The 22,507-nt window shown below is 44.5% G+C and overlaps 1 protein-coding gene across 1 annotated transcript in view; it reads left to right on the top strand.

The window, feature by feature from the left end:
• Nucleotides 1–22,507, top strand: part of LOC137522073 (putative ferric-chelate reductase 1) — a 104,893-nt gene that overhangs the window by 73,311 nt on the left and 9,075 nt on the right. Inside the window, exons 10-12 of the mRNA XM_068242099.1 lie at nucleotides 13,924–14,036; nucleotides 17,657–17,743; nucleotides 20,845–20,942. Of these exons, the coding sequence (XP_068098200.1) occupies nucleotides 13,924–14,036; nucleotides 17,657–17,743; nucleotides 20,845–20,942 (298 nt within the window). The remainder of the gene's footprint in view (nucleotides 1–13,923; nucleotides 14,037–17,656; nucleotides 17,744–20,844; nucleotides 20,943–22,507) is intronic.

The following is a 22,507-nucleotide window of genomic DNA, read 5'->3' on the forward strand; positions in this document are numbered from 1 at the left end:
TAGTCACAATTGGCATGGAATTGGCAAATGTATAGATATGGTTTGAATATAGAATAATATACACTGTGGGTATTATAAATTATGAAGGGGAGGGGAGGTTTTGATCCATAAGGTCAGTAGGGAATGGAGTTGTAAACGGCGCAGGAAGAGCTGCACGTATCCCGTATGTATGTGTAAACATATGTGGGAGAATGAGTGAATATCGCTGTTGGTAATTTAGCTGCACATATGAATTAAGCTGAGTTCGGGTTGCTATGGTGACGTGACTTGGCATGCCTCACGGGATCTCACACGAGGATAGATCGCTGTGGTTGCGGCTGCGTGTCAGCTGATTGAACACTGGGCTGGTCTCGCGAGATTTGGAAAGGGATAGGGAAGCAGCATTATGCGCACCAAGGGCTGGAACGCACTGATTAGGCGGAAGTTCTTGGGAGCTCCCACAGCGACTTTCTGAGTATATACTTCGAGGAAATAGGAAGTGGGTAATATACTGGGAGAGAATGCGTGCAGCGTTCTAGCGCTGTAAGGTATGATGGATGATTTTAAAATTTGTAAAAAAAAAATGCCTAAATACGATGGGTGATTTGAATATGTATGTGTGGGGGATATTTAAAGCACTGCACACCAATCCCGTTCAGAGCCCCTGATGAGTCGGGTGACGAAACGCGTTGGGCGTGGCTAAAGGGAGAAAGTGTTGCAGTGCATGGAGGAGACATCCTCGGAACTGATTTATATGCCTGACAAAATCTGATGTTTGTGAGTAGCGCTACTGTTTTACTTCATCTTATTAAAAGGTTTTATACTATAGAAGCTTATCTAGTTGCAGTTGGTCTGGTTATCTGCTGGGTTGAGTAATCACTGGTCGCAGAGAGGGGTATTATCCTTTATCCAAGGACCGCGCATACAAGCGGTTAAAGCTGTCTGTGGCCTGGGCAGCAGCAAATATAGAAGTCGTGTCCCCTACAGGACTTGTGAAAACAGTCTATGCTATGATCCTTTATGTGTTTTTTGCATGAATGGGAGAATTCATTTTAAAGTGGAAGAGTCGGGAAGCCATCAGTGTGATCATTAAGCTGGGTGTGCTGTCTGTGGTCGGGGCAGCCATACCATAAGGTGAGAGAGATTCCTAGTGGTGGTGGAGTGAACACAGGAGGTGATACTGTACCACACCACACGGGTGACATATGGTGGAAGATTCCTGAAGTCATACATCCTGTGCAATGATCTTGTTGTTTTTATTTGCTTTCTGAGGTGCACTAAAGTGGAAGACCTGAATTGGAGGAATCAGGAAAAGGTTGCACTTTGTGGACTTCAACTAGTGGACTGTGAGGCAGCACATTGGTTTTTAAATTTTTAAATGCTTTTTTGATTTTTATGTGACAGTGGATCTATGCAGCAGGCCCACAGTGTAACTAAATAGGCTGCAGTGATAGGCTGTGGAGCGCACCAACTCCCCCCCCCCCCCCCTTCTTTAGTGTATACACAATTGGCAGCTTAAGGTGCGTACACACGCACTACTGTAATGAACGACGGGTCCATCAGACCCTCCCGCTGGGCGGGCGTTCTGCTGACAGTGATGCGTGTGTACAGTCTCTGTCAGGCAAACTGATAAGTCTGTTTCTGAACGATCCGCCGACAGACTGTACACACGCACTACTGTCGGCAGAATGCCCGCCCGGCGGGAGGGTCTGACGGACTCGTCGTTCATTACAGTAGTGCGTGTGTACGCACCTTTTATTTAGCTTTCACGTACTTTGAATTTTTCTTCTGTCATTCTAGCGTTGTTTAATCTCCAGGCAGAAAAAAGGTCTGGCACTATTAGTGTTGTCCGGATCATGAACGATTTGGATCTTTGATCCGAATCTCTTTTGTGAGTCGAATCATCAAAATTAGTGATTCAGATCGCAAAGGGGGTGGGGCCAGGAGCGGCACGCCCCCCTCTCAGCGGACAGCGGGGTCCTGGAGGCAGAGCAGAGATGGATCGCTCTGTTTGAGGGGAGCCAGCCTTGCAGGGACAGGTAGATGAGAGAGAAGGGACATCGGTGCCACTGCCAGATATGTGTAGAGCACACATACTGGCTATAATGTGCTGCTCATTATAAGCTGTCTGTTCCGTAGTTGTGCACAGTGAACAAATTGGAAACTTTTGGCTCAGTTCAGTAACTTTACAGACAGCGTGCTGGGCTAGAAGGGCAGGCACTGTGATTGCTGTGCAATATGATCCTCCTGCACTGCTCTAAACAGCTGCACTTCACTTCTGGGAATGCTTTCTTTCACTGTGAGACGTTTGCATTCAAAGTATACAGATGAACATATAGGTGAAATATATGTAAAGCATATGATTGCAGCATGTGGGTATTGTGTGCAAACAAACATTTCTGCTCTCTGCTCGTCCCTCCTTCCTTCTCTGTCCACTCCCTGCCCATCTTCATCCCTTCTCTGTCCACCGCAGGGAATGTCCTGTCCTGCTAGTCATTTCACCCCCGAATGCTTCCCTAGTAAAATGATCTGAGATTCGGATCAAAGATCCGGATCTTTTCAATGATCCGATTCTAATCATCCGAATCATTGAAAAGATCCGAACTTCCCATCTCTAGGCACTATAGTTTAATATTAGCAAAAGCATAGGGCACAACAGTCCCGATTTGGGTGGGACCATCCAGGGCCTTGCCCCGTGTCCTGCCCCCTCCTCTTTAAAGGGACACTTAAGTCAAACAAAAAAAATGAGTTTTACTCACCTAGGGCTTCCAATAGCCCCCTGCAGCTGTCCGGTGCCCTCGCTGTCTCCCTCCGATCCTCCTGGCCCCGCCAGCAGCCACTTCCTGTTTCGGTGACAGGAGCTAACAGGCTGGGGACACGAGTGATTCTTCGTGTTCCCAGACACATTAGCACCCTCTATGCTGCTATATGGTATATGATATATGCTATAGCAGCATAGATGGCACTATTGTGGCCAGGAACGCGTAGAATCACTTGCGTCCCCAGCCTGTCAGCTCCTGTCACCGAAACAGGAAGTGGCTGCCGGCGGGGCCAGGAGGATCGGAGGGAGATGGCGAGGGCACCGGACAGCTGCAGCGGGCTATTGGAAGCCCCAGGTGAGTAAAACTCTTTTTTTTTTTTTGACTTAAGTGTCCCTTTAAGTCCTGTTTTTCTATGGACACACTGTCAAAGTCTTTGGATCCTGCAGTGAAGAGACAGAAAGAGCAGCCTCACAATCCTTCCTCTCCTCTGTGTACTTCCTGCAAGCTAATGCCTCCCTCCAACCAATAAAAACTGAGAGGCAGCTGTGTGCGCCCCGCCTCCACATCCTTCTCCAGGCTAAGAGAAGCAGAAGCCTGCATCCAGGAAGAAGAGATCAGCATTGCTCCCCACAGAGAACACAGGAGGTAGGCAGAGGGGTAGAGGAGAGAACACACAGCTCAGTCACACCACAAATCCCTGCAGCCTGTCCCATACTGCAGAGGCTGCATGTGAGTGTGACTGAGACAGACAGACCTGGTAATTGGAGAGAAAAGGGAAACCGTGAGCCCCATATAGTGTAGTATGTACTGTAAATTATGGAAGTATGAAAGAGTATGATGAATATACTCACAAATTAGGGTTACCTACAAGGCAACCACTGTGAAAGCAGGTGAGGAGATTATCCTGTCCCCACTCAGGAATAAGAAGTCGCTCTCCATAGACAGGAAAAAGGGGTATCCCCCCCCTCCACCAATGGTGGATAATAAGTTTGTGAAGAGATTAGAGGCGCCAAAAGGATAAGAACAGATGATAAAAACATTAAAAATGCTATTTAGGCAGTGGTGGACTTCCCTCATACAAGCAGACACTGAAACTGTCTATTCAAAATTAAATATAAATTTATTAGCATACTTCCAAAAGGAGGGACTGCCAGCACCAACAGACAGCAGCACACTGAGCACAGTTTTAACCACTTGCCGACCGCCCACTGCACAGAGGTGGCCGGCAAGTGGATCCCGCAAGGACCGCCGCATGTACAATTGGCGGCGGTTCTTGTACGGGCATGGGCGGAGCGATCGCGTCATTCGTGACGCGATCAGCCACCGGCACCTGGCTCCGCCCCCCTCGCGCTGTAACCCGTGTACTGTATGCATCTATCCCCCTGATCACCTGTCAATCACCCCCTGTCACTGCCACCCATTAATCAGCCCCTAACCTGCCCCTTGCGGGCAATCTGATCACCCACCCACACCAATAGATCGCCCGCAGATCCGATATCAGATCACCTCCCAAATGCATTGTTTACATCTGTTCTTTACCCTAAACACCCACTAATTACCCATCAATCACCCCCTGTCACTGCTACCCATCAGATTAGACCCCGATCTGCCCCTAGGGCACTCAATCACCCGCCCACACCCTCAGAACGCCCTCAGACCCCAGCCCTGATCACCTAGCCAGTGCATTGCTTGCATCTATTCCCCTCTCTAATCACACCTTGAGACACCCATCAAACACCTCCTGTCACCCCCTAGCACACCTACCCATCAGATCAGACCCTAATTTGCCCCGTGTGGGCTCCTGGTCACTCGGCCAAACCCTCAGATCCCCCTCAGACCCCCTTCCGATCACCTCCCCAGTGCATTGATTGCATCTATTTTCCCCTCTAACCACCCCCTGAGACACACATCAATCACCTCCTGTCATCCCCCTAGCACTCCTATCCATCAGATCAGGCCCAATACAACCTGTCATCTAAAAGGCCACCCTGCTTATGACCGGTTCCACAAAATTCGCCCCCTCATAGACCACCTGTCATCAAAATTTGCAGATGCTTATACCCCTGAACAGTCATTTTGAGACATTTGGTTTCCAGACTACTCACGGTTTTGGGCCTGTAAAATACCAGGGCGGTATAGGAACCCCACAAGTAACCCCATTTTAGAAAAAAGACACCCCAAGGTATTCTGTTAGGTGTATGACGAGTTCATAGTTTTTTTTTGTCAAAAGTTAGCGGAAATTGATTTTTATTGTTTTTTTTTCACAGAGTGTCATTTTCCGCTAACTTGTGACAAAAAAATAAGATCTTCTATGAACTCACCATACTCCTATGAACTCGCCATACTCCTAACGGAATACCTTGGGGTGTCTTCTTTCTAAAATGGGGCCATTAGTGGGGTTCCTATACTGCCCTGGAATTTTAGGGGCCCTAAACTGTGAGGAGTAGTCTTGAAACAAAAATGACCTGTGAAATCCTAAAGGTACTCATTGGACTTTGGGCCCCTTAGCGCAGTTAGGGTGCAAAAAAGTGCCACACATGTGGTATCGCCGTACTCAGGAGAAGTAGTATAATGTGTTTTGGGGTTTATTTTTACACATACCCATGCTGAGTGGAAGAAATATCTCTGTAAATGGACAATTGTGTTTAAAAAAAATCAAACAATTGTCATTAACAGAGATATTTCTCCCACCCAGCATGGGTATGTGTAAAAATACACCCCAAAACACATTATACTACTTCTCCTGAGTACGGCGGTACCACATGTGTGGCGCTTTTTTACACCCTAACTGCGCTAAGGGGCCCAAAGTCCAATGAGTACCTTTAGGATTTCACAGGTCATTTTGCGACATTTGGTTTCAAGACTACTCCTCGCGGTTTAGGGCCCCTAAAATGCCAGGGCAGTATAGGAACCCCACAAATGACCCCATTCTAGAAAGAAGACACCCAAAGGTATTCCGTTAGGAGTATGGTGAGTTCATAGAAGATTTTATTTTTTTGTCACAAATTAGCGGAAAATCACACTTTGTGAAAAAAAACAATTAAAATCAATTTCCGCTAACTCGCGACAAAAAATAAAATCTTCTATGAACTCGCTATACTCCTAACGGAATACCTTGGGGTGTCTTCTTTCTAAAATGGGATCATTAGTGGGGTTCCTATACTGCCCTGGCATTTTAGGGGCCCTAAACCATGAGGAGTAGTCTTGAAACAAAAATGACCTGTGAAATCCTAAAGGTACTCATTGGACTTTAGGCCCCTTAGCGCAGTTAGGGTGCAAAAAAGTGCCACACATGTGGTATCGCCGTACTCAGGAGAAGTAGTATAATGTGTTTTGGGGTGTATTTTTACACATACCCATGCTGAGTGGGAGAAATTTTTCTGTAAATGGACAATTGTGTGTAAAAAAAAAAAAAAAAATCAAACAATTGTCATTTACAGAGAGATTTCTTCCACCCAGCATGGGTATGTGTAAAAATACACCCCAAAACACATTATACTACTTCTCTTGAGTATGGCAATACCACATGTGTGGCACTTTTTTGCAGCCTAACTGCGCTAAGGGGCCTAAAGTCCAATGAGCACCTTTAGGCTTTACAGGGGTACTTACAAATTAGCACCCCCCAAAATGCCAGGACAGTAAACACACCCCACAAATGACCCCATTTTAGAAAGTAGACCCTTCAAGGTATTCATAGAGGGGCATGGTGAGTCCGTGGCAGATTTCATTTTTTTTTTTTGTCACAAGTTAGCAGAAATGGTTACTTTTTTTTTTCTTGTCACAAACTGTCATTTTCCGCTAACTTGTGACAAAAAATAATATCTTCTATGAACTCACTATGCCTCTGTGAATACTTTGGGATGTCTTCTTTCCAAAATGGGTTCATTTGGGGGGTATTTATACTATCCTGGAATTCTAGCCCCTTATGAAACATGACAGGTGGTCAGAAAAGTCATAGATGCTACAAAATAAGAAAATTCACTTTTTGCACCATAGTTTGTAAACGCTATAACTTTTACCCAAACCAATAAATATGGGCTGAATGGGTTTTTTTTTATCAAAAACATGTTTGTCCACATTTTTCGTGCTGCATGTATACAAAAATTTTACTTTATTTGAAAAATGTTAGCACAGAAAGTTAAATAAAATCATTTTTGTGCCAAAATTCATGTCTTTTTTTGATGAATATAATAAAAAGTAAAAATCGCAGCAGCAATCAAATAGCACCAAAAGAAAGCTTTAGGCTGGTTACACAGTGGGACTTTACAGGCGCATGTTAGAGCAGCCTGTAACGCACCCCGCCGCACAGCAATGAAAAATCAATGGGCTGTTCACAGTGCCCACGTTGCGTTACATTGTAACGCAGCACGTCCTGATAATGTACTGCGTGCAGTACTTTACACGTGGTGAAGCCGCGTTAGACTGTTTGCACATGCTCAGTACGGGTGTGTTTTTTTATTTTGGGGGCGGAGAGGAGGCGGGGAGAGGCCGCTACGTAGCCAGGCACATGGCTACTTAATATTCACTGCACTTGCAGTGTTTTCTTCTTGGAGCGGCCGCTGATTGGTTGGCGGGACCACGTGATGTGGAGATTTCCGCTCACGTGGTCTCCGCAGTGCCTCCGACAGAGCAGGCGCACCAAGAGCTGCTTGTAACGCGGCTCTTGGTAGCGTCCTGCTCCAACACCACCAGGCGTTGCATTAGGGGCACGTTATGCGACCTTAACGTCCCCTAAAACGCAACGTCCTGGTGTGAAACCAGCCTCATTAGTGACAAGAAAAGGAGCCAAAATTCATTTAGGTGGTAGGTTGTATGAGCGAGCAATAAACTGTGAAAGCTGCAGTGGTCTGAATGGGAAAAAAAGGGTCTGGTCCTTTAACGGGGATAAAGCCCGCGGTCCTCAAGTGGTTAAAGAAACAAAAATAAATACTTAGGGCTACCAAGGGACAGTCCCTCTTTGTGACCCCTGTCCCTCTGTTCCTCTTTCTTCCTCATTTGTTTTCTTCCTCATCCTCTTTCAGCACTCCTGTACATATCTGTGTAAATATAAGGTTTTTTTCTACTAAAAAATGTTCTGGTTTTCCTATAAAATATTTATGGTATGTGTGACTAGGGGTGTGTTTGGGGAGTGGTTAGTGATGTGGCATGGGTGTGGCTTGAGTGTCCCTCTTTCTTATCGCAAAAAGTTGGGAGGTATGGCAAAAGTACATACATGTACAAAAAATGCAGCTATGCAATGTAAAACGATGCATAGGAAGATCATGACACTGCATATGATCAAAATCAGTACATATTAATAATGCTTGTGAACAAAAATAGAGAAGGAGGAGCGCTCCATAGTGTAACAACGTTTTATGAAAACAAATTGCGCAAATAAAAATTCACTTACTAGATGTAAGTTGAATACAAGCATGTAAAATCCTTAAAATCCTTCCTTGGCGGGTGCACCTCAAACTGCCGTGGCCATCGGAGTCGAGAGGATCAGGTGGAGAGCGACCCTAGATGCTCCCCCAAGGAAAAAAACGTGTGCTGGTTGCGTTATTACGCGTTTTGGCATTCCACGCCTTCGTCAGATAGGTTATCTCCACCTGATCCTCTCTACTCCGATGACCACAGCAGTTTGAGGTGCACCCGCCAAGGAAGGATTTTAAGGATTTTACATGTTTGTATTCAACTTACATCTAGTAAGTGAATTTTTATTTGCGCAATTTGTTTTCATAAAGCGTTGTTACACTATGGAGCGCTCCTCCTTCTCTATTTTTGTTTTCTTGATCAAGCCAAGTTTTCTGTCAAAGTCTTTGACTTTAAAGGAGCAGCTAAAGTGTCACTCTACGCGGCCACCCCTGACTACCGTCCTAGCAGCGCAAGATTGCACATCTTTTTAATGATTGTATACAATGAACAGAGGCGCCAAAAGTATAAGATTAGATTAAATGAGCTTAAAAACCAACTTAAATGGCAAAATTGAAGGAGGAAGTGGTGGTCTTACCTCCCTCAAGCAGACATGACAACGACTGCGATTCAGACAGTCAAACACATTTATTAGGAACTCCAAAAAGAAATGCAACGCGTTTCGCAGGTTCAACCCCGCTTCATCAGGCAATAGAGGGAGGAGTATCAAACAATCTGTACAAGGATTCAAATTAAGCGCCTCTGTTAATTTCAATCCTTGTGCAGATTGTTTGATACTCCTCCCTATATTGCCTGATGAAGCGGGGTTGAACCTGTGAAACGCGTTGCATTTCTTTTTGGAGTTCCTAATAAATGTGTTTGACTGTCTGAATCGCAGTCATTGTCGTGTCTGCTTGAGGGAGGTAAGACCACCACTTCCTCCTTCAATTTTGCCATTTAAGTTGGTTTTTAAGCTCATTTAATCTAATCTTATACTTTTGGCGCCTCTGTTCATTGTATACAATTTTGAGTCCACCCTTGGTGGAGGGTTGCTACCCTTTCTTCCTGTCTACAGAGAGCGACTTCTTAATCCTGAGTGGGGTCAGGACAATCTCCCCACCTGCCTTTACAGTGGTTGCCTGCTGGTGACCCTGACTTGTGAGTATCTAGCAATACAAACTTATTGCCACCTTGTCCAGTACGAATTACACTATTGGGGCTCTTGGTGTTCCCTGTTTTTATCTTTTTAATGATGCTTGTACCTGGGTGAGGGGGAGGCAGCTGTGGGTGCACGGCCTTACGACCGTTTCGCGGAGGGAATGCTAAGCTTCTTCTGAGGCCGGTGTGCACAGGTGTCGGTGGGTAGCAGCGGAAATAAATGCACACTAAGACGGGGACCCACTTCCAGTCGGCTGCACAAGGCCCACCCTCACATGTTGATAGGCCAACTCTCTCTGGACGGGCGGTGGAACGCATCGCCATTAAGAAGTCCCCTGCGTGCATGATCCCCCAGTTAATACATTACCCAGCCAGGATCGAGCGATCGCGCAGCCTCCCTGCACAGTTCCGGTCGCTCTATGGGGAGGATCGGGTTTGCGAATGACGTCATGTACGATCCTCCCTATAGTGAAGACCGGAGCTGTGCAGGTAGTCTGCGCCGATCGCTGGATCCAGGCTGGGTAATGTATAAACTGGGGATCGTGGGTGCCGGACACTTGTACTAGCTAGCCTAGTGCTAGCTAAAGGTTTTAAATGGGATCACATTAATTATACTGGAGGACACAAACTGGCAAAACCTCCTGAGCGGCGTAACGCTCAGGAGGTTAAGGGTCCAAGAAGCAAGCAAGGTCTACATAATCATTGAGGCCTAAAACCACCATTGCATTGGTGCGTAGAATCCACTGTGCTTCTTGCCTAAGCAGGAGCTTTTCCCTGTCAACACCTCTGCAAAAAGCAATGCAGGCAAATGAAAGAAGATCGGGGTGATTTTGATGGGCATCGGGCATGTGCTCGATAACCGTAAACAAAGAGATAAGAATTCAAATGTATACACCAGTACTTAGCAGTACTTTCCAAACATTTCCTATCTCAATTGAAAGAAAAAATGTGTTAATCGATAGTGTTCCTTTAATCAAAGGGATGGACAGTCTCCCTTGCCAAGAAAGGTTGGAAAAGAGAAGATGCACTTTCACACTATTGCGGTTGCGTCATATCAGAGCAATGTAACTGCAATGATAGATCTATAGGGCTATTGCACTGATTGCAGTGGGTACAGTAATGCACTGCATGTAGTGTGTTAACAGGAGGACATGTGTTTCACTGGAGTTCCTCTTTAGGGGCTCGCTGCAGAGCCATTGAACTCAGCACACAAGTGGATTCCCCCCCCCCCCCCCCCCACACACGCACACACCTTTTTTGCACACAGACCGAGCTTTCTGTTGGTGGGCTCTGATCGCTCATGCAGGGTTTGTTTTTTTTATTTATATAGGTTTATATTTTTCAATACATTTGCCTATTTATTTTTTTCCACCCTCCCTCCCCCGCCAGCCAGTGACAGACACATTAGCACCCTCTATGCTGCTATATGGTATATGATATATGCTATAGCAGCATGAATGGCACTATTGTGGCCAGGAGCGCGAAGAACCACTTGCGTCCCCAGCCTGTCAGCTCCTATCACCGATACAGGAAGTGGCTGCCGGCAAGGCCAGGAGGATCGGAGGGAGATGGCGAGGGCACCGGACAGCTGCAGCGGGCTATTGGAAGCCCCAGGTGAGTAAAACTCATTTTTTTTTGTTTGACTTAAGTGTCCCTTTAAGTCCCGTTTTTTTATGGACACACTGTCAAAGTCTTTGGATCCTGCAGTGAAGAGACAGAAAGAGCAGCCTCACAATCCTTCCTCTCCTCTGTGTACTTCCTGCAAGCTAGTGCCTCCCTCCAACCAATAAAAACTGAGAGGCAGCTGTGTGCGCCCCGCCTCCACATCCTTCTTCAGAGAAGCAGAAGCCTGCATCCAGGAAGAACAGATCAGCATTGCTCCCCACAGAGAACACAGGAGGTAGGCAGAGGGGTAGAGGAGAGAACACACAGCTCAGTCACACCACAAATCCCTGCAGCCTGTCCCATACTGCAGAGGCTGCATGTGAGTGTGACTGAGACAGACAGCAGAGCAGGGACAAGGTCCTCCAGCACCCAAGGCTGAGACACCAGAGTGCGCCCCTCCATCCCTCCCACCCCAGCTGTCACACACTGATTGCTATTAGACTAAGAGGGCCACAGGGCCCACAACCTCCCCAACACCTTAATATCTAGTTATCTGGCTTGCAGTCACTGCTATGTATCCCCTTTTCTTATTTCTTACTGCTTCATACACAATTAGGAATGACAGCTATATGAATTGTGCGCCCCCTCCTACACTGTGCCCTGAGGCTGGAGCCTCTCCAGCCTATGCCTCGGCCCGGCCCTGACAGACAGACCTGTTAATTGGAGAGAAAAGGGAAACCGTGAGCCCCATATAGTGTAGTATGTACTGTAAATTATGGAAGTATGAAAGAGTATGATGAATATACTCACAAATCAGGGTTACCTACAAGGCAACCACTGTGAAAGCAGGTGAGGAGATTATCCTGTCCCCACTCAGGAATAAGAAGTCGCTCTCCATAGACAGGAAAAAGGGGTATCCCCGCCCCCCCTCCACCAAGGGTGGATAATAAGTTTGTGAAGAGATTAGAGGCGCCAAAAGGATAAGAACACATGATAAAAACATTAAAAATGCGATTGAGGCAGTGGTGGACTTCCCTCATACAAGCAGACACAGTAATGCACTGCAGTAATGCACTGCATGTAGTGTGCTAACAGGAGGACATGCACATTTACTTTGGAAGTGAGGCATTCTTGAAGGTATGATGCGATCTTTAACCCTCTCCCGACCGCCTAACACCGATCGGCGGCCCCAGGATCACCTAACACCGAAAGGCATCAAGTCCTGGGTTGGAGTTTTGCAAAAGATTATCTCCATTCCGTCATCAGTCTCCCAGCGGCGACCACCACTAGGAGAGTTTTAGACAGTGAAACTGCTGTCTATTTACATTATACAGCGCAGAGATCTACAGCAGCACTGTACTGGGGACAGCCATGTCACTCTGCTGTCCCCTATAGAGGCTCAAGAGCAATCGGCTCTCAAAGGCTGATGCCTATGACAGCCAATCGCTGTCACTGGCTGGCGGGGGCGGGGGAGGGAGGGAGGGTGGAAAAAAATAAATAGGCAAATGTATTGAAAAATATAAACCTATATAAATAAAATAACAAAAACAAACCCTACATGAGCGATCAGACCCCACCAACAGAAAGCTCGGTTTGTGTGCAGAAAAGGTGTGTGTGTGTGGGGGGGGGAATCCACTTGTGTGCTGAGTTGAATGGCTCTGCAGCGAGCCCCTAAAGAGGAACTCCAGTGAAAATAATGTAATAGAAAAAAGTGCTTCATTTTTACAATAATTATGTATAAATGATTTAGTCAGTGTTTGCTCATTGTAAAATCTTTCCTCTCCCCGATTTACATTCTGACATTTATTACATGGTGACATTTTTACTGTGGGCAGGTTATGTAGCTTCTGCTAGCTGTTTTGGCTGTTAGAGGCAGCTGTAAACAGCTAATTCCTGTCTGTGAACCTTGTTACATTGTAACAAACTGCCAAAAGTACCGCGGTACTCAGCTTCTTGTGGGAGGGGTTTCAGCACAAAATCAGTCATACAGCGCCCCCTGATGGTCTGTTTGTGAAAATCAATATATTTCTCATGTAAAAGGGGGTATCAGCTACTGATTGGGATAAAGTGCAATTCTTGGTTGGAGTTTCTCTTTAAAGCTGCAGTGGCCTGAATTGTAAAAAATGCCTATAGTCCTGAAGTGGCAATGTTGCAGTGTGATTGAAGAATAATCACATGCAATGAATTCAACATAGTTTGTAACAGGGGTCCCCGAACTTTTTCGGTCAAGAGCTGGGTCAACATACTTCAGACTGCTGGGGGGCCGGAACATACATAAAATGTTGAAAACATTACATTGAATCTAGGTATTGATTTTCCCCAATCATGCCCAGAGGAGAGCTTCCAGCAGCCGCCATTCAGTCATGCGGTGCCCGAAGAAAGTCTTTGTGCATCAGACAGTGAAGCATACCCAGGTGGCAACCTGCTATCCAGTTGGACAGCAGTGTCACCTGATGCAGAATTGGATGCCAGCAAATGACTGCAGATGTGGCTCGCTGGCTTCTATAGTATGTGGATGGGTGGTGTCAACATAGCTATTATATTATATGCCGCCGATATTTAAAGGTGCAGTGGGCCACATCTGTAAGTTATACATTTTGTGTTTGGGGGCCAGTAAAGATGCCTCGGGAGGGGGTGGGGGGCACATTCAGCCCGCGGGCCTTAGTTTGAGGACCACTGGTTTGTAAGAAACAAATGTGAATTGAATAAGGGATAGAGATAGACAAGACAATATGTTTTGCTGTTCTGTCCAGGATAGTTACACAAACTAATAGGTTACTCAGTCTACTTGAATGCACAGCATTTTAGTAAGAGGGCCTTTTGGTCCTTTTTAGCCCCTTACACACTCCTAGAAGTTCTGGTTCACCACGAGCTTGCTGGGCAATCTGTAACTCAGTCTATTTGTAGTGCTGCAAATTCTAAATCTGAATTGTTTCTCTGATGAGGCAAATTATTATTTCAATGTGCTAAAATGATAAAGCGGTTGTGAAATCTCCTATCCAACAACGTTCCTGCTCCTCTTTTTCAGGTGCGCTCATGCTCATAGCCTGGATGACCACTGGTGGTATTGGCATGATCATGGCTCGCTACATGAAGAGTGCAGCTGCTAAGCCAGTATTCGGGAAGGCCATTTGGTTTCAGGTAAGAAAATACATATTTTGACATAAGCATAGTGGACAACACAATTACAAAAGCCGATGATTGGCTAATATCCATGTGGCATACATTTGTTTATGATTAGCATATAATTTGCATCAAGTCAAAATTCTTAGTATCTTAGTGATGAAAAGCTAAGAAGCTTCCTGCTTTAGTACATTACAAGCAGCAAATCAGAATCTTACAAATCTGCCCCCTGTTCAAATCAATTTCTTGCATCCAAATGAATTTAAATGAACACTTAACTACTTACTTACCACTAGAAATACCGGTAGTCAAGGAAAGGGTAATAATTTGGGTTTGCATGCAAAGTTAATGCAAACTACTTGCAGCTTGCCCAGTCAGTCAAAGGGACTTCCTGCTGATTTGGATTGGCCAGATTCCAAGCTGCATACAGGGTGCATTTTATTTGCAAGTAAGTCAAAATGGTTAACATTTCATAGTTATCTCTACTTACCGTTTCAAGTTTTCACTGTTGCTGCTACTTCATATTCGAGTTATGTTGCCAAGCTATTTGACTGCTTGGCAGCTGCCATCTGGCTGTTAATGTCATAACTATGCACAGAACAGGAAGAATTCAGAGTAGTTTGGCTTGCTTTGCTGTGAAGTTACCTCAGCCTGTCAGCGGAAGCTGTTCTTCGTTTCTACAAGGTACGGTAAAGGAGTCTTGGTGGATTTTGTGTACAACAGTGTCCATAAAAACTGAAAGGCTATTCATTTTTTCAAAAAGACATGGACAATTGCACATTTGGACTTCTTTTCTTGTTGTTTTTTTTTATCATTTAAAAACTTGTTTTCTTGAGCAAGGTCTACTTTAACCACTTCCTGCCCCATGGTGTGAAAATAAGTCTCTGCACTCCCCTCCCTACAAAATATAGATAACCCTGTTTATTTATCTCTGAGCTGATAAAAATGCTACACAGTTGTAAAGGAATGATCGGAAACCCATCTCTTCCTCCCAGGGAATTCAATGGTAGGATTAATGTGTAAACAAGTGTAAAACAAATATTCCAGGAGCAGACAGATGTAACAAGAGTACGATATATACAATGTGTTACTAATACATATTAAAATAAATGAACTGTTTAAATAAACAGACAAAATGTGTGGGTTTAATGTACAATAGATGCTATTTACATTAAAGCTATAATGTATGAAAGTGGATAAATTGTGTATTTTTTCACTTTTTTCCTTATTTTTTTTTTAAATGCATAGAAAATAAGGTCATTAATAAAAACAAAATATCAGCCACAGAAAGCCTAATTTGTCCTGAATAAAGCAATATGTAGATCATTTAGTTGTGATAATTATTTATAAAGTTATTGCCAAAGTAATCAAAGCTGAGCTGAACTGTGAAAATGACCAGGGTAGGATAGTGGTTAATCATTTTAATTTATAACCGTTTTGCTTTGCAACTGTTAAGGCTCATACACACATCAGACTATAGTCTTTGGAAAATGAAAGATCACAGACCAATCTTACCACCCTTCATGTAATATGAGAGCATTTCTACACAGTATATTCTATGGAGCTGAACTCTCCATCAGAAAAAATCTTTGCAAGATGCTGCACACACAGATGCTGTACAGATACAAAAGATCAGTATCTGCAAAAGATCTGTTCCTGCCAAAAATCCATTCCTGCAAATTGCAATGATAGTCTATGAGATCTGCAGATCATCATACACACATGATTTAACTGACATTCATCTGCAGATCAGACAATCATCTGCAGATCTGAAAATCCATCCTGGTGGATCTGATCTGCAGATGAATGTCAGTCAAATCATGTGTGTATGATGATCTGCAGATCTCATAGACTATTATTGCAATTTGCAGTAATGGATTTTTGGCAGGAACAGATCTTTTGCAGATACTGATCTTTTGTGTCTGTACAGCATCTGTGTGTGCAGCATCTTGCAAAGATTTTTTTCTGATGTGGAGTTCAGCTCCATAGAAAAGACTGTGTAGAGTATGGCTCTCATACTACATGAAGGGTGGTAAGATTGGTCTGTGATCTTTCATTTTCCAAAGACTATAGTCTGATGTGTGTATGGGGCCTTAGAGTCTGAAAAAGACAAGGCACAGCAATCTATAATGAGAATAGATTTGACAGCCACATAACCAGAACAGAAATTTTAATTTTACTCAGTGTTAAAAAAAAAATGTGTTGCACCCCAGTGCTATAAGTGCATGCACAGGTAAAACTCGAAAAATTAGAATATCCTGCAAAAGTCCATTTATTTCAGTAATTCAACTTAAAAGGTGAAACAAATATATGAAATAGGAACCCTTTGCATGTGCTTTGGATTAATTACAGTTGTGTTCAAAATTATTCTGAAATTGAGTGTTTTGGCCAGTTTGACATTGATTTTGATCATTTCAGTCATCTTGTTTGCAATTAAATCAAAGAAGCACTTGTAAGTCAGACAAATATAACATAACATTTTAATGAAATAACCACAAATGTATTTTCTGTGCTCACATCATTATCAGTGCTTTTAAACGTGAAGCATGGCTTGACAAAAGTGTCTTGCAGCGATCTGCTGGTATCTTAGCCCATTCTTCATGGGCAAAGGCCTCCATTTCAGTCACATTCTTAGGCTTGCGCACTGCAACTGCTATTTTTTAAGTCCCACCAGAGGTTCTCAATCAGATTTAAGTCTGGTGACTGCAATGGCCACTCCAAAATGTTCCAGCCTTTAATCTGCAACCATGCTCTAGTGGACATGGAGATATGCTTGGGATCATTGTCCTGTTGAAAGGTCCAACGTCTCACCAAGCCTCAGGTTTGTGACGGACTGCATCACATTTTCATCCAATATGTCCAGGTACTGAAGAGAATTCATGGTACCTTGCACACGCTGAAGCTTCCCTGTACCTGCAGAAGCAAAACAGCCCCAAAGCATGATTGACCCCCGCCATGCTTCACAGTAGGCAAGGTGTTCTTTTCTACATAGGCCTTGTTCTTCCTCCTCCAAACATAGCTTTGATCCATGGGCCCAAACAGTTCTAATTTTGTTTCATCAGTCCACAGAACACTATCCCAAAACTTTTGTGGTTTGTCCACATAACTTTTGGCATACTGCAGTCGACTCTTCTTATTCTTTGGAGACAGCAAGGGGATGCGCCTGTCAGTTCTGGCATGAAGGCCTTCATTACGCAGTGTGTGTCTTATTGTCTGAGCTGAAACTTCAGTACCCTCATCATACACACACAAACATCACTTCCTGGTTAGCGGCCATGTTTTTTGTTTTGTAAACACGGCCTAAAACTGGCGATTAAAAGCCAGGATCGCGGCGGAAATGGCAAAGAGGGATCCAGGAGATCACAGCGACTTGATTGGTATTACAAATTATAACTAAAGGCTTGAAATATATCGCTTTGCATGTAATTAGTCTATTTCATATATTTCACCTTTTAAGTTGAATTACTGAAATAAATGGACTTTTGGACAATATTCAAATTTTTCAAGTTTCACCTGTATAATACTTATCCTCAACATTGCAGCAATTATCTGATCATTACTATTACCAGGCCTATCATTTTATTTTATTGTCCTGTTGCATATTTTTCAGTGCGACTTTTTTTAAATTTAATTTGCAGGCTCACTTCTTTCTGATGATCCTGACTGTAATTCTGACCATAATCGCGTTTATCATGGTCTTTGCAGAGGTTGCCGGCTGGAGTGGGGTATGTATGCTTTCTTTGTTTAAACTACATTTGGGGCTCAATATTTTTGCTGAACATATTTCAAAAGTGAAAAGATGTAGCTTAAGTTTTCTCCTAGGAGATAATTTTTAATTTTATTTATTTTTTTTTAATTTTTAATTTTTATTTTTTTAGCAATTTGCAATTGAAAAAGTGCTGTCAAAATTATTCTGAGTATTTTCTTGCTTGTCGATGGTTTAACCTCCTGGGCGATAATCCCAAGATGAGCTCGGGGTATATCGCGCAGGAGGATTTCTCAGGCCCTGGTGGGCCGATTTGCATAATTTTTTTTGTTACATGCAGCTAGCACTTTGCTAGCTGCGTGTAACTTACGATCGCCGCCGATCCGCCGCTACATGCCGTGCCGCGCAGCCCCCCCCAGACCCCTTGCGCAGCCTGGCCAATCAGTGCCAGACAGCGCTGAGGGGTGGATCGGGACTCCCTCTGACGTCACGACGTCCATGATGTCGGTGACTTCATCCCGCCCCGTCGCCATGGCGACCGGGGAAGCCCAGCAGGAAATCCCGTTCTGAACGGGATTTCCTGCTTACTCTGATCGCCGAAGGCGATCGGAGTGGGTGGGGGGATGCCGCTGCGCAGCGGCTATCATGTAGCGAGCCCAGGGCTCGCTACATGATTTAAAAAATTTAAAAATTTTAAAAAGTGCTGCGCCCCCTCCTGGGCGATGCAATTGTATCGCCCAGAGGGTTAAAGCGCATTTTATTGATAAGGTGTGTGTATATAACACACAGGAGAAAATTTAGGCAAAAAAGTGAATTGAATAGAGTTTTGCTTTGGGTCAATGATTCAGAAAAGATGGACAGGTGATCAATGAACCAAGCACACAGGGTTTTTGAAAAGAAAGTCCACAACCACAGTATCCATATTTCTTTTTCTTTAAAGGATACCAGATGTCAACAAAAATAAGAGAAACGGGGGGGGGGGGGGGGGGGTGGAGCAGGCACATACTATCACCAGTCCTGATGCCTGTCACTCCCCCCAGTCTCCTTTCTGCCCCGCATTATAGCTAAAAGCCCCCCAGGACCCTCTTCCAGGTTGCCAGAGTCGTGCTTTACTGCACAGGTGCTGGCCCTGGGTGGCAGAGCACTCCTGGCCACAGGCACGCGCTGTAGGGCGCACACAGCTAGGACAGTGCCTGTAAAGTAAAGCCTGACTCCGGAGACCCGGAGGGTCCCGGGCTAAAGAGGGTCCCGGGGGGGGGGGGGGGGGTGGCGACAGGCATCAGGACGACGTGATGGCCTGAATGGTTCGCTGACAAACGGTTCCTGGCGAACTTTTCCAGAAGTTATAGTGCATCATGAGGGTCAACTTTGACCCTTTACATCAGTCAGCAGGCACATTGTAGCCAATTAGGCTACACTCCCTCCTGGAGCCCCCCCCCCCCCCCCACCTTATACAAGGCAGGCAGCATCAGGAATAGGACTCACTCGTGTGCCTGCATTAATTAGTGAAGGGAAAGCTTGTAGGCTTCTTAGCTTGCTCCTTGCTGATTCTTATTGCTAAAAAAGCACCCCACAACAGCTCTTTTGATAGCTAATCTTGTTCTTGTGATTTATTTATTTTTGTGTGTTCCACTGACACTTGTGTTGCATAGACAGCCTTTTTAATTCCTACTGTGTGTGCCACTGCCAGGCCCAGCACATTCAGTGACTACCTGTGTGTGTGACAGGTGCACATTACCCATGACTGCATATACCTACTACCTGTTGTTCACTGTGCACCCACCCACCTACGTGAGCGCACGCAGTGTCACTGTGCCTGTCTGGTACCTGTCTGTGTGTGACAGGTGCACATTGTAATACCCATCACTGCATATACCTACCTGACAGTCACTGTTGTTCTATCATTGAGCTACCACAGCCCGGCGACCATATGGGCTTGAAAACCGCCACGGCCTGCACGCTGGCCATGGTGCGCACCAGTCCAGCACGGCCGTTACTACACAAGTAGCTGTTTGCGGTGCGTTACACAGTGAGTTTGGAGTGTCAGTGTGAAGCAGAACTCTAATTACACTCCCTGATTGATGTATACACATGCAAAATGTTTTAAAGCACTTTAGGCCTGCAATTTAGCATTCAATGTGTTTTCGGCCCTTAAAACGCTGCTTTGCGTCAAATTCAGATTTTTCCCCGGGGCTTTTGGCATCTATCCCACTCCGCCATGCCCCCCTCCGGGTGTTAGACCCCTTGAAAAATCTTTTCCATCACTTTTCTGGCCAGCATAAGTGTTTCTAGTTTTCAAATTTCGCCTCCCCATTGAAGTCTATTGCGGTTTGCGAAAGTTTGCGCAAATCCCCCCCCCCCCCCCCGTTTCTCTTATTATTTTGACGTCTGGTATCCTTTAAAGAGACACTGAAGCGCGAATAATTCTCGCTTCAGAGACGCTGCTATCCCGCGGCTAAACGGTAGTCCTTTCACCCCCCCCCCGCAAAATCAACGACCAAATTGGTTGTAGATTTTGCTGCTCCTAGAGGCAGGGCTAACGGCCACAGCCCTACCTCTAGTTGCGCCTATCAGCGGCGCATCGCCGCCTCTACCCCGCCCCTCTCAGTGAAGGAAGACTGAGAGGGGCGGGGGAGAGGCGGAGATACGCGCTGACAGACGCGCGTGGGGCAGGGCTGCGGCGGTTAGCCCGGCCTCAACCAGGAACAGATCCCCGGCTGCTCGGAGGGGATTTGTGAGGTAAGGGACCCCCGTATAGCGGCGGTTTAGCAGGGGCAAACATGCCCCTGCTAACTATGAGCTCTGAAGCGAGATTTATTCTCGCTTCAGAGTCTCTTTAATGTTTCCTTTTTAAATGGTCTGTAATTTTCCAAATCCCGTCTCTGGTTTAATTGTTTAGATCCAAATCCTAATTTCCCTAACACAGGGCATGATATACTACGTGAAGCATATTATGGTGTTATCTTCTGATGTTCTTGTTAAAGGAGGTAGTTTGGGCACTAGTGCACAGCAACACCATCTATGGTAGGGGGGCTATGGATTAGGCAGTAGTGGTAAAGCCACAATAATTTATTGTAGGCAATGGGGTAGAAGTCAAACTTATTTTTTTTTCTTCTTTAGGATGCAGGGGCCCATCCTGTCCTAGGGTGCATTGTCATGATCCTGTCATTCTTCCAGCCAATTCTTGCCTTTTTCCGTCCAGAACCAAAGAGTGAAAGGTATATGTGTGTTCTGTCCAATAAATGATAAATACTTTATTTGATTTGTTGTTGTTTTTTTAGATTTTAATCTTTTTTCATTTTTCAGAGATTTTCCAGATACAATATAATAGACAAGAAAACAGTAGAACCTGGTATAATGTAACTGTGGTTCATTATTCACATATACAAATGACCAGATCTAAATATCTGCTTAGATGCTGAATATCCATGTTGATTTCTTGTGAGCATTTTTAAGGTGGCCACTAACTGTCCAATTATAGCGAAAAATCGTGAGAGCGATCAGAAATTCTGATCGGATTGGTTGTAAATAATCTCAGTTGATGGGCACAATCAATTAGAAACGAGCATGAAAACAGTCATCCGATTTGGATTTTTATCAAACCAAAATTTGGATTTTCTTGTTGGTTGTGATAGGTAGGAAACAAATATTGGTTCATTGATGCTGTAGTGAATGATTATTCGTCCGATCAGAATTTGTGATCGCTCGAACGATTTTTCGCTAGAAATTGGACCATTAGTGTCCACCTTCAGTTGCATTAATTCCAAGTGTGGCATCTAGCTGCCGGTAGATAAGGAAGAAGAACTGAAAATAAGAGGAGAGATCAAAAGGAAAGAAAATGAGGAACTTCATCTGATTTGTAAATTTTCTGAATCCACTAAACCTCTGGTGAGAATATTAAAATAACCAAAGTTTTTTGCATTATTAGGAATGTTTCCACACCAATGTGTGTAGCCCTGTATTGGCTGGGTAAGGAGTTCCCATAAGCTGTGCTATACAGAGTGACCCCTCTCCATTCTATCAGTCTGACTGGGAATGTGCACCCTAGTACAGCAAAATACTGCCTACTATTGCCAGAGCCCGAATTACTCTTACGCAGGGCATGCTGCATAACATTGCTGCAATGACTGCGCCCAGCTTCGGCGCTCAGCGTTGAATGCCAAAATTAACTGCTTCAGTATGATATAGTATTCAACAACATGAGAAGATTGCATTGCTGCATCTCTAGAAATAGCTGCTTGTTATCTTTAATTATGTAGTCTTTATTTGAAACGCTGAAGTAAAGATAATATGAATTACTTCATTTAGTATTGAGACCCTGGGGCTGTGTAGTTTTCAGTTTGCAGATTCATTTTGGCCCTATCTTCAAAAGGTGCTTTTTTTTGTTTACACCACTGCCTTCTTAAGGAACCCACTGCGCAACTATCCCCTTAAATCTCAGATTCCAGATTACCATCATGAAGATCTGTACAGTGCAAAGCTATTGGGCTTTTCCCACTATTATTTTTAATATCTCTGGCATGCTCCAAAAGGCTGAACCTCCTCTTCCTTTTTTTGTTTTGCCAAACTCGTATATCAAGCCACATGGGCATACAACAAATCTTTATGTATTAAAGTTAAGGCAACTTCTTCCATCATACACGTAGCTACTGTTGTAATTATAGTTATAATTCTTGATAAAGCTTGATCAAGCAACTATTCTGCAAGAACCGCATCCAAATGTGCCTTTGAATTTTCTTCTTGTCCACTGTTATGTTCTTTCATCTCGTCTTTTGTACTCAGT

The sequence above is a fragment of the Hyperolius riggenbachi genome, chromosome 6, assembly GCF_040937935.1.
Source record: "Hyperolius riggenbachi isolate aHypRig1 chromosome 6, aHypRig1.pri, whole genome shotgun sequence".
Lineage (NCBI taxonomy): Eukaryota > Metazoa > Chordata > Amphibia > Anura > Hyperoliidae > Hyperolius > Hyperolius riggenbachi.